This window comes from Musa acuminata, chromosome BXJ3-9 (genome assembly GCF_036884655.1).
Source record: "Musa acuminata AAA Group cultivar baxijiao chromosome BXJ3-9, Cavendish_Baxijiao_AAA, whole genome shotgun sequence".
Lineage (NCBI taxonomy): Eukaryota > Viridiplantae > Streptophyta > Magnoliopsida > Zingiberales > Musaceae > Musa > Musa acuminata.
In genome coordinates, this window is record NC_088357.1 from 23,980,557 (window position 1) to 23,998,254 (window position 17,698).

At 34.6% G+C, this 17,698-nt stretch overlaps 1 protein-coding gene across 1 annotated transcript; it reads left to right on the top strand.

Moving 5' to 3' along the window:
* Positions 1 to 1,234: 1,234 nt before the first annotated feature.
* Positions 1,235 to 9,934, top strand: LOC135649356 (uncharacterized). Its single transcript, XM_065167625.1, has 3 exons — positions 1,235 to 1,379; positions 8,770 to 8,926; positions 9,737 to 9,934. Exons 1-3 carry the CDS (start codon positions 1,377 to 1,379, stop codon positions 9,781 to 9,783), a joined length of 207 nt encoding a protein of 68 aa, XP_065023697.1. The 5' UTR covers positions 1,235 to 1,376; the 3' UTR covers positions 9,784 to 9,934.
* The last annotated feature ends 7,764 nt before the right edge of the window (positions 9,935 to 17,698 follow it).

The window sequence follows — 17,698 nt, forward strand, 5'->3', positions numbered from 1 at the left end:
ACAAAAGGACAAAAAGATTTTATAGTGATGTTTGTACCCGATGAAATTATGCATATTGCTTAAAACATCTTTTGAATATAAAGAATTATCATTTATTTTTATTGTAAATAATGTTAGGTAAGTTTATATCCACAACAATGAAATATGTGTGAAAGAATTTTAAAATTTTTAAAAAAATTTAATAATATAACATATGCTTTGTTTATTATCCTACTACACATATTTTTTTAGTTGTTTGTATTAATATTGTTGGTGCCTTAGAAGAATATTAACATGATAATGATTTAAATATGACAATGATGGCTATGAAATCAAAATGGACAATTTGTTTTTTGAAATTCTATCGATTTATTTAGTTGCATGTGTTTTTTATCCTCATAGATCAGATGAGTTAGGTGATTATGTATTCATTCATTATGAAAGTTTAGGAGTAGATGTTGTTATTAGTGATAAAATTAGTGATATTAAAATATTTATGATTAGCTTATATGATCATTATAGTGTCAACTATAGTAAAGAACATAGTACCTCCAAAGCTTTTATATCTACAAATCAAATTAGTGAGGACAATAAAATCTTTAAGGAAGAAAAACTATTATTATAAAGGTAAAAAAACCTAAGAAAATCCTAGAATAGTTCATAGTAACATTTTCAATCTTGGTGAGGATTGCAAGGCAAATATTAGCGACTCTATTAGCAACTCTAATGCTGATGGTAGTTGCTGAGAAGTCTTCAATGTAAGAGGATGAATCCTATATGTATGTATCAATAATTGGATAGAGACGACGAAACGAAACTAAGAGATCATTCGCAAAAGATAATGACCTCGTATTCGATATATCAACTAAAAGGATTATCAGAACGTCCGACGCCAAAAGCGATTAAATAATTATAATTTTATTTAATTTTATGTCTAATTTTTTTAGTTAATTATTACACATATACACTCATATGTACATCTTTTTTTTAAAATATAAAAATAAAATTATAAATTTTTTTATGTTATAATATATTTTTTAATAAAAAAATATAGTTTTGAATCAATAATGAAAATGGGTCAAACCGGAACCACTGGTTCCAAAACCAGCTTTGTTGGTTCAATTTTGGTCCTAGGTTTTGCCAAACCAGAATCCACAATTGCAGAATCGTGGTCAGATTACATATATATATATATATATATATATATATATATATATATATATATAAGTTATACTTTAATTATCTATAATTTGCGTTGAGCTATGCTTGAAAAATCGAGACGCCGTTGGTTGAAGTTAGGTTGAGATCGCGACTTATTACCGCACGGGATTTCCTCGCTTTCGTCATTTTCCCACTTGGTCCTTCCACTAGACTCCGTCCCTCCGTCCCGCGACAAGATGGTGAGCCACCTGCATGAAATCCCTAATTGTTCTGCTTAGATTATTCTTTGTTGTTGCATGTTTCCTTAGATCTACACTCCTCCGATGAATCTTTGGCTGGTTCGCCGAAATCTTCGGTCTGGCTTCATCTTTCTTCACCTTCTCGACGAACTGTCTTTGTGATACATCTGGTAGTGCATGCAGACACATAGATCTGTTAGTATTAAGTGGGATCTAGAATCTGTTGGGTTTTTGATGCTAGTATGAGATGATCTGGTTATGTTCCTGATAGATTAGCTTGGGATGATTTGATTATGTTCTTCAGGGCGTCCGCCTTGCTTTACCAGTTACCGGTCACTTCTTCTGTGAAATTTATTGTCCACGAATCCTAGTTACAATTGTATATGAGAATAAGGACCGCTATGTGTGAAAACTTTTTGTATTTTAAGCATAGAAAAGAAGGAAAAATCAACTCATTTATGGTTTGCTTCGTGATTTTGACTAGTGATAGCACCTTCAACATAGCTCTTGTTGTTAGTGGTGTTGTATAGAAAGGAAAATCACTTTTAACGTGAAGGGGAGATTAGCAGGCTGTAATTTATCCTATTTGTGGTTATCTTTTGAATTCTTTCTCAAAGTCTTAACATGCATACTTATGTTGGAGAATATTCTTGATTCTAGTATATCTGTTTGTTTGCCGTAGTTTGTCTCTTGGTACATGCACAAACTTCATTCTTTTGTTGTTATGGATTATGCTTGTGGCTCATATCACATGTATATTGGTTAACCAAGGGTGATCAAAGCTTATTCGAATAAGAATCTTTTGAGAAAATCGGACAGCAAGAGACAATTAAGCATGTTTTGCTAAACTAGGTATTTATTAATTAAAATTAGTAAAAGAACGAGTGCTGTTAAAAGATCTGAATTTGTGATTTTAGTTGACTTGTACTGCCAGTGGTAACTTTTATGGATCAGATTGTAACGCCCTACTCCGAAATATGATTACCTCTTCATCAATGTGAAAATCCTTTCTCTTCTTTACCTCAATCTCAAACTTCAATCGGTTTAAATAAGGGTCCTTGATCTGTAAATCTTTAATTTTCCCCACAAGGGTTTGTTGTAGTGACAGCACTTTCAATCTCCTAATTAATTTTTCGCTGCACTTCTATTGATAGTAGTAATGAAAATTTGAAATGTGACATTTTACTTTAGTCATGCATGTAGGGTATGGGTGGAACTAGGAGTAAGATGTTACACAGGTGGTTTTAGATCTATTAGGATATCGGAATCTTGGTGACAGCCTGGTTATAGAAGTCCTGATTATGGTATTTGTGTATTAGGATATAGATTGTTTACAACTAGGAATAGAAAATTTTGGAAAGCTATTGTAGTTTAAGGTTAGTTATGTGGTGGAGAACCATCTAGCTTTATCAAGGATTTCAAAAGAGTTTATTCTAGACAAAAAAAAAACAAAAAGCATCAATTAATTGGCCTAGAAATTCTAAGCGTTGTGTTGAAATTTGAAAGTCTTTTGGTCTTTCTAGGGACTCCTTTTGTATTAAGTGAACTCTTGTATTAAGTGCACTTATTTATTATTTACGTATTCTAGAAGTTACATTTTGGATTTCTAAAAGACATACTAATTTCTTAGAAGATTACTTTTGGAAATCGTTGCTTTCGTTGATTATGCTAAGGCCCACAAACCCCTCTAAAAAGTGGAGCTTGTCAATGAATGAATGACTTTAGATTTGAATGAAAAGAATTGCATTTTCTTTGGTCTCTTACTCTTCGCTCTTATCTTACACTTCTCTTTATTTCTCTTCCCTTCTCTCTCTCTACTTTCCTACTCTATTCTACATCAATTTGGAATCATAGCTTATCAAGAAACCTGCCTTGTACCTCATTGGGCCCCAATTAGCAGCTTCAATACAGTGACATCATTTACGGATCCTTGCACCTCCAACGTCAACCCTTTGCCTGTGGAGTTGGACTTTTGTGCAACTGTCCCTACAGAATTGGTGGACCATATTAGATCGTGGTTTTCATCGCTTCTCACCTCATCTTTTTCTTTTTTTCTCCATTTATCACCTTTTGTCTTCCCTTTAGCTACAATTATAATACCACTAAAATTTGAACACCTAAAAGTTGTCCAAAATAAATCATAACAAAAAGTGAGAACTATTTGAAACATTGCATTTATACCTTGTGTATTGCAACAATTATCAACCTCATTGCCAAAAGGTAATTTGTCGATAGCATTAGAATCATGACTCGGCAAGGTGAAAACCAAACCAATCTTGATGAATCCCTAAACCAACAAAGTGAGATAGACACCCTTAGAAATAAGCTAGTATATCATGACACAATGTTGAACCAATTATGTGACCAAATGACCTAAGTCCTAAGAGCTCTCCAACACATTGAAAAATGACCCATGAATGAGGAGGTTGATGAGTCGATTAGGCAACGTGTCCATTCTCCACAATCCATAGCTTTAAATCAAGGAATTTTACGTACTCCTCGAGCCCCAATTTGAATAAATCCTAGGTCCACCTATAAGGCACCTATTCACAATCATGCTTCAACAATTCCTGATGTCTAAGCTTTTGGCCTTAATGATAAATTCCTAGAACTTACTAGAAATCCACAAACCCGAGCAATAGGCCAACGAGTTCGACTTGTTGACAATCTGGGGGAAATGGCTAGAAGAGTCAAAGTGGATGTGTCGAACATTGAAGGTAGGTTTGACCCAAATGTGTTTATTGACCAGTTAGATAGCATGGTAGATTATTTTGAGTGGTATGGAATGATTGATGTTGAACGTGTACGGTTTGCAAAATTAAAACTAGTAGGATCCGTTTGGAAATATCAACAACATATTGAATGTAGTCTTGAACACCGTCGAGACCTCCCATCACTCAATGGGAAGTCATGAAATAAAAACTTAAAGAAAAATATTTACCATCCTACTTTTGAAGCTAATTAGTTGAACAATTGTTAAACCTTAAACAGTTAAATTTTAGTGGAGTATTTGGCCCAATTTGAGGAACTTTTACTTAGGTGTGAAATAGAAGAGGACCAAAAATCATCACTTTCCAAAGATTTGTTAATGGATTGAGGTTTGACATCCAACGGGAAGTCTCCCTTAGTTTCCCCAACACTATGAAGGGAGCTTCTCGACGAGCCCTTAAGATTAAAAAGTACATCAAACTTTATCTAATTCATCGAGCATCTTCTTAGTTTCTCGACAATAGAACTATTTTCTAATCTACCCTAAGTGGTGGCTTTGTCAATCAAAAAATCCCTACTACTAGTAACAATCCTGGCCTAACCATGAATTGTCCAACTAGTTCAACTATTGAATCTCAAACTAGTTCATCTTCAATCCAACGTCATTATTGCCATAATTGTTCTCAACGTACCCTTACCTTAAAATAAGAATCAGATGATCAAATCAAGGAAGCAGACCAAGTTGTTGAACCCGAAGCCTACTCAGGTGACAAAAACGAACTAGAAATTAAAGTTGCCTATGTTAATGTTGTCCGCATGATTCCCTCCACTACTAGTGATTCCAATGAATGGAAGAGGACAAGTATCTTTTATACTTTTATCCGAAGCGAGGAAAGAACTTACAAATTGGTTATTGATAGGGGTAGCACTATGAACGTAGTCTCAAAATATATTATCAAGAGACTAAACCTTAAGGTAGAGTCACATCGGACCCATTTCAAAATAGCCTAGGTTGACAAAACCACTCTATCCACGATCGAGAGATGCTTGGTACTAATCAAAATGGGTGATTACCAGGATGAGATTTACTGTGATGTCATACCAATGGACGTTGCCAAGATTCTTTTAGGTCGGCCTTGATTGTATGATCTTGATGTTACTAATCATGGGAGAGAAAACACGCATGCTTTCGATACAAAGACAAAAAATTATCCTATGACTAGTAAAACTATCATAAAAGGACAAAAAGTAACTCTCAAGGCTCTTCCACAAGCCCCAGCCACTAAGGGACTCCACTTATTGGATCTTAAATTTTTTGAAGTAGAGAGCCTAAACAATAAATTTTGTGTGGCCATCATTGCTAGAGAAATTCCTAGCTCTTGCACTATTCTTGATCTAATTCCTTAGGTTAAATCCTTATCAGATGAATTTTCTAATGTCAAACCCTCGGAATTACCTAGTGAGCTGCCACCCTTATGGGAAATTCACTAAACTATTGACCTTGCACCCTTTCCACTTGACTATTGTGCCTCAAAACCAACCCACTCCTTTGCTTAACATATTTATGATTTGCATACTAAAATTCAACGTAAAATTACCCTAAGTAATGAAAGTTATAAACTTGCCGTTAATGCACATCATAGAAGTCAAGAGTTTCAAGTTAGCGATTATGTCTTAGTTCACATTTACCTTGAGAGATTCCCTAAAACTTCATTCAAAAAATTGTATGCTCGAGCCATTATTCCTTTCCCCATTATCCAAAAACTAATGCATATATGCTCGATTTGCTTTCTGACTTGCATATTAGTATAATTTTCATTGTTGAGGATTTAACTCCATATCATAATACTTTTGAGCCTTCTCTGTCTACTAGTGTTCCTATAGGTAACAATCCTCCTAAAGCATCAATTTTCCCGTAACACAGGGATGACGTAGAGGCCATTCTTGATGACTATCTTGTTACATCTACTACTAAGATTACTTAATACTTTCTTGTCATGTGGCACAATTGTCCAACTTCCGATGCCATTTGGATTACGTTGGAGGAACTTTGTGACTTTACACCAGACTTATTAGATTAGTACGTTGCAAATCACTCTGCGGGAAAAAAATGATGGAGAACAATCTAGATTTACAAAGGATTTCAAAAAAGTTTATTCTAAGCAAAAAAATCAACAAAAAGTCATCAATTAGTTGGCCTAAAAATTCTAAGAGTTGTGTTGAAAATTGAAATAGTCTTTTGGTATTTCTAGGGACTCCTTTTGTATTAAATGCACTCATTTACTATTAATGTATCCTAGAAGTCACATTTTGGATTCCTAAAAGATATACTAATTCCTAAGGAGATTACTCTTGGGAATCATTGTCTTCATTGATTATACTAAGGCTTCTAAACCCCTATAAATAGTGAAGCTTGTCAATGGATGACTTACTTCATATTTGAATGAAAAAAATTGCATCTTCTCTGGTCTCTTACGCTCTCTTATCTCACACTTTTCTTTCTTTCTCTTCCCCTCTCTTTCTCTCTACCTTCCTACTCTGTTCTACATCATTATGATAATCTTTGACATATATAAGGGTCTTTTATCTGAAAAAGTTACTAAGAATTTGAGGCTTGTTTCTACAAATTCTGAACGTGTACTGATTAGGATGGCTTGATGTGGGTCCTTTTTAACCTAGAAGATACGTATGTCCTTATCCCTCTAATTCAATTTCACACTTTCAAAGTTTTGCCAATTGATGAAATATCATGTCGATATTTTTTATGGTGTTGTGCAGTTTCTACTATCAAAAGAAAAAATTTAAGCCTAAGACTGGCTGGCTAATGATATTTTCCACTTACTGGTGTTTATATGTATGTATGTAATGTAATATATGTAATGTAGATTTTTTCAGTCTGAAGTTCTCTTAAAGGGTTGGCAGAAATCTCAATCCTTTCCTAGTTTCTCCTATTTGAAAACATTTTTTCGGTCTGAAGTTCTCTAAAAGGGTCGGCAGAATTCATCAATCCTTTACTGGTTTCTCCTATTTGGAAACTTTCATGATTATCAGGGCTAGCTAGATTTTAAAAGTAGATGAGATTTTAAGAGGAAAAGTTCCACACAAGATAAGATGACCTAGGATTTGGTCCAAACAGAATCTCAAGGAATAGAATGTCATGCAAGATAAAATTTGGTCCATGCAAGATATGATAAGCTGAAAGTTATTTGGATAACTTTGGAAGACACTGTTGTTTATCTCTTGTCAAGGAATAGAATGTCCAAACAGAAAAAGAATTGATGTGAAGAAGTCATAACAACTTCAGCTTTGTATCTTGTTTTTTAATTTTCTTCCTGGGTATGATGTGATGGTATTTATTCTCAAATTTTCCTTGGGCCACCCGTATTTGGGATTACTGCATAATTTCAGGTCAATTTATTATTTGAGGAAGTGCTTTAAGTTTAAGTTTTCATTCCAGATTTATGTATGTGGTCTCAATGAAATTATCCAAAGAACTTTTCATGCCCAGTACTTGTGTCTGTGGGTGTTTGCAGTGCATGTTTAAATGTTCAAGGCAGTTAGATGGGCTGATGATGAATTAAATAGTATCCATGTAGCTCTGTGGAAATGAAAAATAGATTATGAGGCCCCTTCAGTTCATTTCTTGCCATCAGTTCAGTAGCAGATGAAGACTGTAGTGACGATTCCTGAATTTCAGTGGGGTGAAGCTTAGTTAATTTGGTACCTTTAGCAAGAAGAATTTAATATTTATTTCTAATTTGTTGATTTAAATTCTAATGTCTTGTCGGCAAATTCATGTATGAGAAAGTTTTGATAAATGGTATATATGGTGGGCTTGTCTTTGAGGCTATGTGCAACTGCATATGCAAGTGCTTTAGTTTGCCGGAGCAAGTCAGAACCTGCAAATTAGAACCTTAGCACTTAGATCAGCAGTACCAACCATGTTTTCCTATTTCCAATGCAACAACCTTAGGCATTCTAAATTATATATTTTTGGTGTTGGTTGCTTGGTCTGACCATATGGTATATGGGAACAGTTAAAAACCAACTTGCAATAGAGAAAAAATCAATGTTAACTTTGTGTTTTCTTATCAAATTAGTGAATGTTAGATATAGATAGATCATGCATATTTTTGTGTCAACACACTATTCTGTGTTTACTTAAAAGCATGAGTTTAAGTGAGTTTAATCACCTTGAGCCGATGACCATTTATATGTTAAGTTTCATTGGCATTTTCTCAGAGCACAGATGACCGTTTCGACTGCAGAAAATGGAAGGACTAATGTTATCTCATGCACAAATAGAAAGTACAAGATAGAGAAATTAACTGGCAAACTCTTTTACTTGTACATGGTAGCCCCTTTTATGATGATTTTAATCCTTTCTTCTACTTCATAGTTGACGACAAATTGTTGGGACCTTATGCTTCTTTTGTTTTTATGTTTCATGAGCTGATTGACAAATTTATATTTTTGTTTGAGTGCTTGTGTTTCATTCTTTTACAAGAAAAACCATTATGCTTAGTACATCTTTGTTGTGGTATTGATGACTAGCATTTAGTTATGATGATTTATCTTCACTGTACTTTTAAAGGTTGTTATTCTTTTATCTTCAACGGACAATCAAATTTAGCTGATCTTCGATGCATTATATAATATGGGTTGGTTGTTTCTTCCACAGACTACCTCAAGGCGCCTTGCTGATAGGAAAGTAGCAAAGTTTCAGAAAAATATAACAAAGAGGGGGTCTGTGTCTGAGTCAACAGCAAAGAAAGGAAACGACTATCCTGTTGGGCCTATTGTTCTCGGGTTCTTTATCTTTGTTGTTATTGGATCGTGTACGTGACCATAAACCCATCTGCAAAATTGATGATTAAATTTTGGTTACATATTTTATTTTATCATAAGATTAAACAACAATTGAATTTACAAAATAAAATAAATAAATAAGATGAACTATAAGGTAGATTATGCTTTTCAAATTGTTGGTATGCATTTAGTTTCAGCTTTGATCACATTAGTTTCCTTGACAGTGAATGGATGTTGTCAATTGATGAATCAAGAAAACATGATCTTTCTTAAGATTATATACATTTTGATTCTCCACATCTCACCTGTTAACCCGTCTCACTCTCAGAATCATTTATTTATCTGTGCCTTTGATGCCCAAGGTAGTATTACCTGAGGTTGAGAGAGGTTTCTCAACTCAATCCCTTTGATGCCCAATGTAATATTTACCCAAGGAAGGTGAGTGTGATGATGAGCAGTACAAATTGATCTCCCTATTAACTGTGCCAAAAATGAGTTTTTATACCTAATAGTAGAGGCAAAATATACCATGGAGAGGCAGCCCTTAACGGCTCCTAACAGCCCACATAGGTGACAAAGGAGAAGACAGCCCACAAATGTCTGCTTTGGACTCATGTCCATGTGGGTAGACAAAGGGGAGACAAGTTTTATCTACATGGTTGACATGACTGTCATGCATGCGGACACGTGTCGGATGATCATTGACCTTAATATTTGCCCCTATCACTAAACATACTAGAAATTATCCTATCTTTGAAATTGGTATTGAAATCAGAAGCAAGTTTAACACTCTTTGTTTGATACTATGCTGATTGGTTCTCTCTTTTTCTGTTTTGCAGCGCTGTTTCAGATAATTAGAACAGCAACAAGTGGGGGGATGACATAAAGCAAGTAGATGATCAAATATTTGAGACTGAGGCTGATGATGCTTTTTGTATTTACCCTAATGTAAACTCAAAATGTTAGGAGTTTATCCTGTTTGGAGTTCCTCAATGGATGACTTGAAAATCAATGGCTGATCCTTTTCACTTTGACAACGATTGTTACCTTGTTACTCTCGTCCTCTTCTTTGCCTCAGATCTTGCTTTCTGCTCTTTGATGTTTATTGTCAGTGCATCTTTACATTATCTTGGTTTGCACTGTTGCCTATCTTAATGTATTTATTTAGGACGAGATAGAGAAATTTGTGATGCTTATCGTAGTCGTCTAATTCCTATTCCTGTCATTAGCATGGTAGTGAAATAAACTGAATATCACAGTTTATTGGTGAATCGACGATGATGGAAATGTCATTTGATGTGTTTGGGTACTTGGCTTAGAGAAAAGGAAGGATTTGACAAAGCTGAGTCCACCCGATTCTTATCCCTGATTTCCTATGGTTTTTTGGACTTTTTGGCTGAATAGAAATAATAATAGATTTCGTAACCGTTGTTCCTAGCCTTCTTCCCTTGTATACAAGGTGTGTTAGTCCTTAACGAACGAGACCAGGTAGCACCTGAGACCGAGGGGGCCGGAATTATATCCACTCAGAATCCTTATTATATAGGGGCAGGAAACTTTGATTTCATTTTGTAGAGTGATGGCTCGTTTTTGTCTCCTGATTCTTCTGTAGGAGCTGCCTTTATCTTTTACTTCACCAGAATATGTACCTATTGTTGTCGGCTGCAAGTCTTGCAAAGCTCACAATGTAGACATGGCAGAAGCGCTGGCGGTGTTGGAAGCCTCTTAAAGCATGCTGCTGCTCTCCAATGGAAGTATATTTGGATTCATTCAAACGGACTCCCAGCACTAATACATTATATTTGGTTCCTTCGTGGCATCATTTCGGATATCAAGTTATTGATGCAAACCTTAGAGATCTCTTACCTCACTCACATTCCCAGCTCCAGCTCCATCAACTACCGAGCTCATCATCAGCTAGTTCACTTTGGGAGAACCTCTGGGATATCCATTTTCTAGAAACTCGGATGATCCATTCAGATCGTCTAATCCGCTTACTGTTTTCTTTTGATTGAATAAAATTTATTCTTTCGGGAAAAAAAAAAGTCATTTGACTTTGTTAGAGATGAAAGACGAATAGAATGAGGCCATTGTCAACTGTAAATGCAAGAATTTGTCGAATTCTTTTGTCTAATAGGAGATTGAACAAAATTTTACATATCCTACAATCTTATTACTGTGACATATCTAACAAAAATTCACATAGATGTGGGCAATTTTGAACAAGGGAATCGATAGAACATTTGAAGAGGATGGAAATCATAGTGCAGATGGAGGCGTACTCGCATCCTCTCCAGGGAGAGCATCCCGTAGTAACTCAAGTCTTCGTTGCTCTCCCACTACCATGGTGAAGAAAAACCTTAGTCAGTGATTGAGGGTGATATCACCTCTCGTGAACATAGTGATTTCCTCAAGTTGTGTAATAAAAGAAAAAATCAACAAGCAACATGTGAGCAAACTATAATTATTATTTTATAAAGATAATCTCATGCAAATTTTTTTCTAGTGGAAAAAAAAAACCGGCAAGTGAACAAATAAGATTATAATCAAACTCGAATATCGATCGAATAATTCAGATAAAATTTGACTTGGTTAGTATGGTTAAGAACTCAGTTAGTAGGGTTATTCTTCTTCTTTTATGATGGGATAAAAAGATAACTCTGTATACGAATAAAAACAAACAGGCCGTAATATAGTAGAATTAAACGAAAATTATAATCAAATAGGACACTAAGATTTATGTAAAAAATCTCTCCAACGTGAAAGGTAAAAATCACGAAGCAAGCCAAAGAAAATCTACTATAAAAATAATGCTCAAAACCCAAACAACAATTACAAGAGAATAACTAGGATATAAAGATTATATTACTATGCGCAATATATAAAATCTTCCCAAGTGATCACAACCAAAATCTATTGTAAATCTGATCTAACCTAAGATGAAAATACTGTTTGGATGATTGAGAATTTGTACGTTATCCTTATCTTTTTCCCTTTCATTCTCTTATTTTTCTGCCCTCAACTGCTATTATTGCTTCTCTTTTTTTCACAACCACCGTTGCCCCCCCTTTTCTACCCTAGTTGTCACACCTCTAAGTTAAAAGAGTCAGGGTTTAGGTTAAATAAGAAAAGTGGGCTATGGGTTATTAAAGTCAACTATGGGCTGAACTAATGGGCTGTCTACCCAACAACTTCTCTCTTTAACCTATAAAAGAAGTTGTCCCATGACTTCTCAATGTAAAACCATGCCAATCAACTATTAGCACATCTCCTGCCTTTCTTTTGATAAGATCTTTGTCAACATGTTTGCTCTATTATTATCTATATGAATTTTTTAAAGTTGTAATTGTTTCTCTTCAAGTATATTTCAAATCTAGTGGCATCTAACATCTATATGCTTTGACTTAGAATGAAAAGTTTGATTCTTACACAAATAGATGGTGCTCTAGCTGTCACAATGCACCACATAATTTTTCTATTTTAGCTTAAATTCTTGTAAGAATTTTTTCATTTATATTATTTCTTTGCAAACCTCTATAGTAGCAATATTTCTGCCTCTATGGTAGTGACAACAATATACCTTTGCAATCTAGATTGCCATGACATAGCTCCCCCTATAAAAGTAAGTATAAAACCTAATGTGGATTTCCTTGTATCTATATCTCTTGCCATATCTGTATCTTTGTAACCTATCAACATAGGTGGCCTACCTCCAAAGCTTAAACAAACCTTAAAGCTCTCTTTGAGATATCTAAAGATTTATTTCATTGCTTCCTAGTGCTCTTTGCTTGGATTTGCAAGAAATCTAATAGTAACACCCACTGCATATGTGATGTTCATCCTCATGCATACCATCGTGTACATTAAACTTCCAACTACAAAAGCACAAGGAATCTTTTGCATTTTCTCCTCCTCATCAATTGACGGACTCTACTCTAAGCATAACTTGAAGTGAGCTAAAAGAGGAGAACCAATTAGTTTTGTATTGCTCATACTGAACATTTTCAATACTTTCTCGATATATTTCTCCTATGACAAACAAATATTCTTATTTTTTCTATCACGAGAAATCTACATGCTTAGTATTTACTTTGCTGGCCCCATGTCCTTCATTGCAAAGGACTCACTTAGTTCCTTCTTCAACCTATCAATTATCGACATATCTTTCCCAAGGATTTGCATATCATCAACATAAAGTAAGACAATTATAAAATCTTCACCAAACTATTTGAAGTACATACAATGATCTAAAGTCATTCTTTTGTATCTATTTTCAATTATAAATGAATCAAACTTTCTATATCATTATCTTGGAGCTTGCTTTAGCTTGCAAATAAAATTTTCTTGCAAATCAAACTTACAAGCACTCCCTCAGCTTGTAAGTTGACCTCCACAACTCCGATATCCTTAGCGCAATATCTGCTCTTCTTGGCCCGTTGCCTGAATCCTTGTACCGAAGCCTTCTGTCGATATGTCGACCAATCCTTCGATTTGATGTCCAATCTTCTGATATATTTTCCTTCGTCCCAACATGATTCTTCCTACTTTAGTTGTCTCTCCTTGATCGAAGCTTCCTGCGTCACTTAAAACACAGATCAAATCATAAATACTATCAATTGGTTTTATCATCAAAATCCAAGATTCAATAATCTCTCTCTTTTTGTTGATGACAACCAATTGATGACAGAGTTTAAACAAACTCCCGGAGTTTAACCAAACTCCCCCTATCAATATGCCATATTGATAGAACTCTTAGATTCAAAAATCCAAGCAACATGTTATCATAAACTTATGCATAACATCATACTTCTCCCCCTTTGTAATCAACAAAAAGGAGAAGTACAACTTTCAAGTGTTTAGACATATAAGTTCAAATCATTGCATAATAAACATAATATCAAGTTTTATCATCAATTGAAAAACAAGTGAATTAGTGCAGTAGTAAAAACACGTCGATTCCAGAAATTCTTTCATACGTTGAAAACCGATTTCGGAAACTTGAAACCGTATGAGAGTGTAGGCGTAATAAAAGCATAGTAAGGAGGAGAGGCAATTTGCTATAAAAGTAAATTGCTCAAAGTAAAGGCAAACCAGATTTTTATAGTGGTTCGATCATGGTGACCTACATCCACTCTACCGATTCCTCTTCCGTCGAGGCCACTAGCATCCACTATCGGTCTTCCTTCAATATGTAAAGACCAACCATCTTTTACAGCTCTTTCTCCTTTTATCAGGTTTTGGAGATAACCCTTATACCCCACATACTTCTCTCTCAAACTATTGTAACACTTAGAAGAAGGAGAGCAGTTCACACAAGATTACAGTAGCGTTTCTTTCTTTTTCACTCTCAATACTTATGTAAGTTAACCAGGGATGAGAGGGGTATTTATAGGCTTCAAGTTGATTCAAACTTGGAGCCTAAAAAGGTCTTATCCTCGGATTTCGGGGTACTGGCGGTACCACCGCCGTTACTAGGTGGTACTACCGTCGCTAGTCTGACACTAGGCGGTACCACCGCCTAACAAGGGTGATACCACCACTGGTAGCAATCACTACTATTGGTACCACTGTCTAGTCTGGGTGGTACCACCGCCCAGACAACCCGGAAGACTGTCTCCCAGGTGGTGCCACTGTCGGTTGGGCTTTCAGCATTTTGGTTGGGCCTTGAATCTAGCCCAAACCAGCATAACTTCAGACCTAGTTGGCCCCTAATTATGCTAGTGGGATTACCTCCCAATCCTAACTCAAATTATATGCTAACTATGAAATTTAAGGCATACAATAAGCTAAATAAGTCTGGTTTCTTCCGACGAGCTTCCGACGATCTTTCGGTGAACTTCTGACGATCTCTCAGCAATGTTCCGGTGGACTCCCGGCAAGCTCCTAGACTTCATGATGATCTTCTTGGTGAGTTCCGATGAGCTTCTTTGGCAAGCTCCAGGACTTCTCGGTCAATTCCTATAGAACTTCCGATGAACGTCCGGACTTCCGACGAACTCTCGAACTCCCAATGAAATCGTGTTCTTGACTTCGAGACTTCATTTTTCTTTATGCCTTGCTATCATAGTTAATCCTACATACATAAAAACATACTTTAATCTAGACAATTATTACTAAGCATGAATCATATTGTCCGACATGTCATTGGTCCATCGACGCTTCGTCCGATTCTTCGGCGCATCGTCCTCTCTTACGGCCTATTGCCTAATCAGCCAGTTGACCTTCGCAACTCCGATATTCTTAGCGCAATATCCACTCTTCTTGGCCCATTGTCTGAATCCTTGGACTGAAGCCTTCTGCCAATATGTCGACTAATCCTTCGACGTGACGTCCAATCTTCTGATATGTTTTCCTTCGGCCCAATATGATTCTCCCTACTTTAGTTATCTCTCCTTGATCGAAGCTTCCTACGTCACTTAAAACACAGATCAAATCATAAATACTATCAATTGGTTTTATTATCAAAATCCGAGATTCAACAATTTCTCTCTTTTTGTTGATGACAACCAATTGATGACAGAGTTTAATCAAACTCCCCCTATCAATATGCCATATTGATAGAACTCTTAGATTCAAAAATCCAAGCAACATGTTATCATAAACTTATGCATAACATCATACTTCTCCCCCTTTGTAATCAACAAAAAGGAGAAGTACAACTTTCAAGTGTTTAGACATACAAGTTCAAATTATTGCATAATAAACATAATATCAAGTTTTATCATCATTGCAAGTAAGCAAGAAAATTTACCAAGTGTTACATCATATTTAGAACATGCAAGCTAGCAGATTTTTGCTTCCTTTTGCAATGTGCAAGTTGCAAGTTTTGCTTCTTGAAATAGGCAAGATAGCACTTTTGCTTGAGATTGCAAGATAGCATTTCTTGCTTTTGAGATGAGTAAACTAATAAGTTTTGCCTCTTTTTGCAATATGTACGTTTGTAATTTTTTTTTCTCCTTAGATGTGCTAGAAAGCAAGCAAGTTTTTTCTCCTTACAATTTGTGAGCTAGCAAATTTTACATATATGAAAGTTGACAAGATTTTTACATCTTTTTGAGAAGAAGCAAGCTTTTTGCTTCTTCTTGAAGTATGCAAGCTAGCTTGCAAGCTAGCAAACTTTGCTCCCCCTATGTCATAGTCAAATAGAAGGGAAAATACATTGTTGTAATTCTTTTCCCTCTTTAACAATCTTCACATCATGACAAAGGTAAAGTATCAACCTTATTTCAATATGTTTGTGCATCATTATAGTTTCAATTTACAATATGCACAATTTTAAAACTTTACATATCATCCTTACTCTATACATGATACTAAAAATAAATCAATTATCATATCATACATGATACTCATAAGCTAGCAAATTTATATCATTTTAGAGCATCAAAACAATATCATGAGTATTTCATGCATTCATATCATCACATGAAGAATATCAAGAAGAATTAGGTGATGAGATATACTCCTTTTGTTTCATGAGTATTTATATCATTTTAGAGCATCAAAACAATATCATGAGTATTTCATGCATTCATTTCATGAGTATTTCATGTATTTCATGCATTCATAAGCTAGCAAATTCTCCTTTTGTTTCAACTTATTGATTGATTTCATACATCCATGTTCTTTTCTTTCAAATACATGCATCATTCATTAACACCAAAAAAGAACTTTCAAAAGATCGAAAAATTATCATGCAAAAGTTCAAAATATAAACTCGTTAAGCATGCTTTCAAATCATCATTACATTTTTATTAAGACATCAAGCATGGTTTCGTTGAACATAATGTTGAATGATTCTTAATGATATCTAAACTTCTTTAGTTTCAATTTGTGTGATTGACTTTATATTAGCATGCCCAAATATTTATTCCTATGTCAAAACCATACATCATGTTTAGGATCGAAAAGTAAATTTTGTCATAAAAACCATCGAGACCAAAAAAGCATAGCATATTAAACATAAGGCTTCTTTAAACAAGAGATTTGATTCATCATTTTAATTCCAATGATAATATATATATTTTTTTATGTGTTTCATTTTAAGTGATTGATTTCATATAAGCATGCTCATGTTTTTCGTATGAAAACCATATATCATCAAAAGACCAAATCTCATCATGAAAGTCATCAAGATCAATAAACCATAAATTACCCAAAAATTACTTTAAATCATCATGTATAATTAAATATAGAATTGTCAAGCATTATACTTACATTATTTCATTATTAAACCATTAAGCATGATTTCATTAAAAATGAAGCATTTTTTAATCATATTTGGAAATCATCAATTTAGATACACATTATTTTTTTCTTAAAAATATACATAGGATTAATCATTAGATTTACATTTTATTATATTTTCATAAAATATGCAATTGTCATTATCATTTTCAAAATTACTAGCATGATCCTAAAACTTTCAACATTAAACATGCAATTTTCAAAAAAAATATTTATATAATTTTTTAAACTGAATTAAAAATAACTCATGAAGAACATCAAGTAATTTCAAAGTAAACTAAGGGGATTTTGATTACCTTATTGTAGAAAGCCGTTAAGGCATAGTTTGCCACCTCGCCTTTGTTGATTTTCTCCTCATCTTCGGAGGAGCTCGATTCATCCCAAAGTGCTTCTCTCTTCTTGCATTTATAGCAAGTAGTTGCGTTCTTTAATTTTTATTTCATGAACTTTTTAAATTTCATAGTGATGAGTTCAAGTTTACCATCACTTGAGCTTATGCTCGAGTGGTCTTCGATTGTTCTAAGTCCGGAATCCTTCATGTTCTTTGGAAGGTT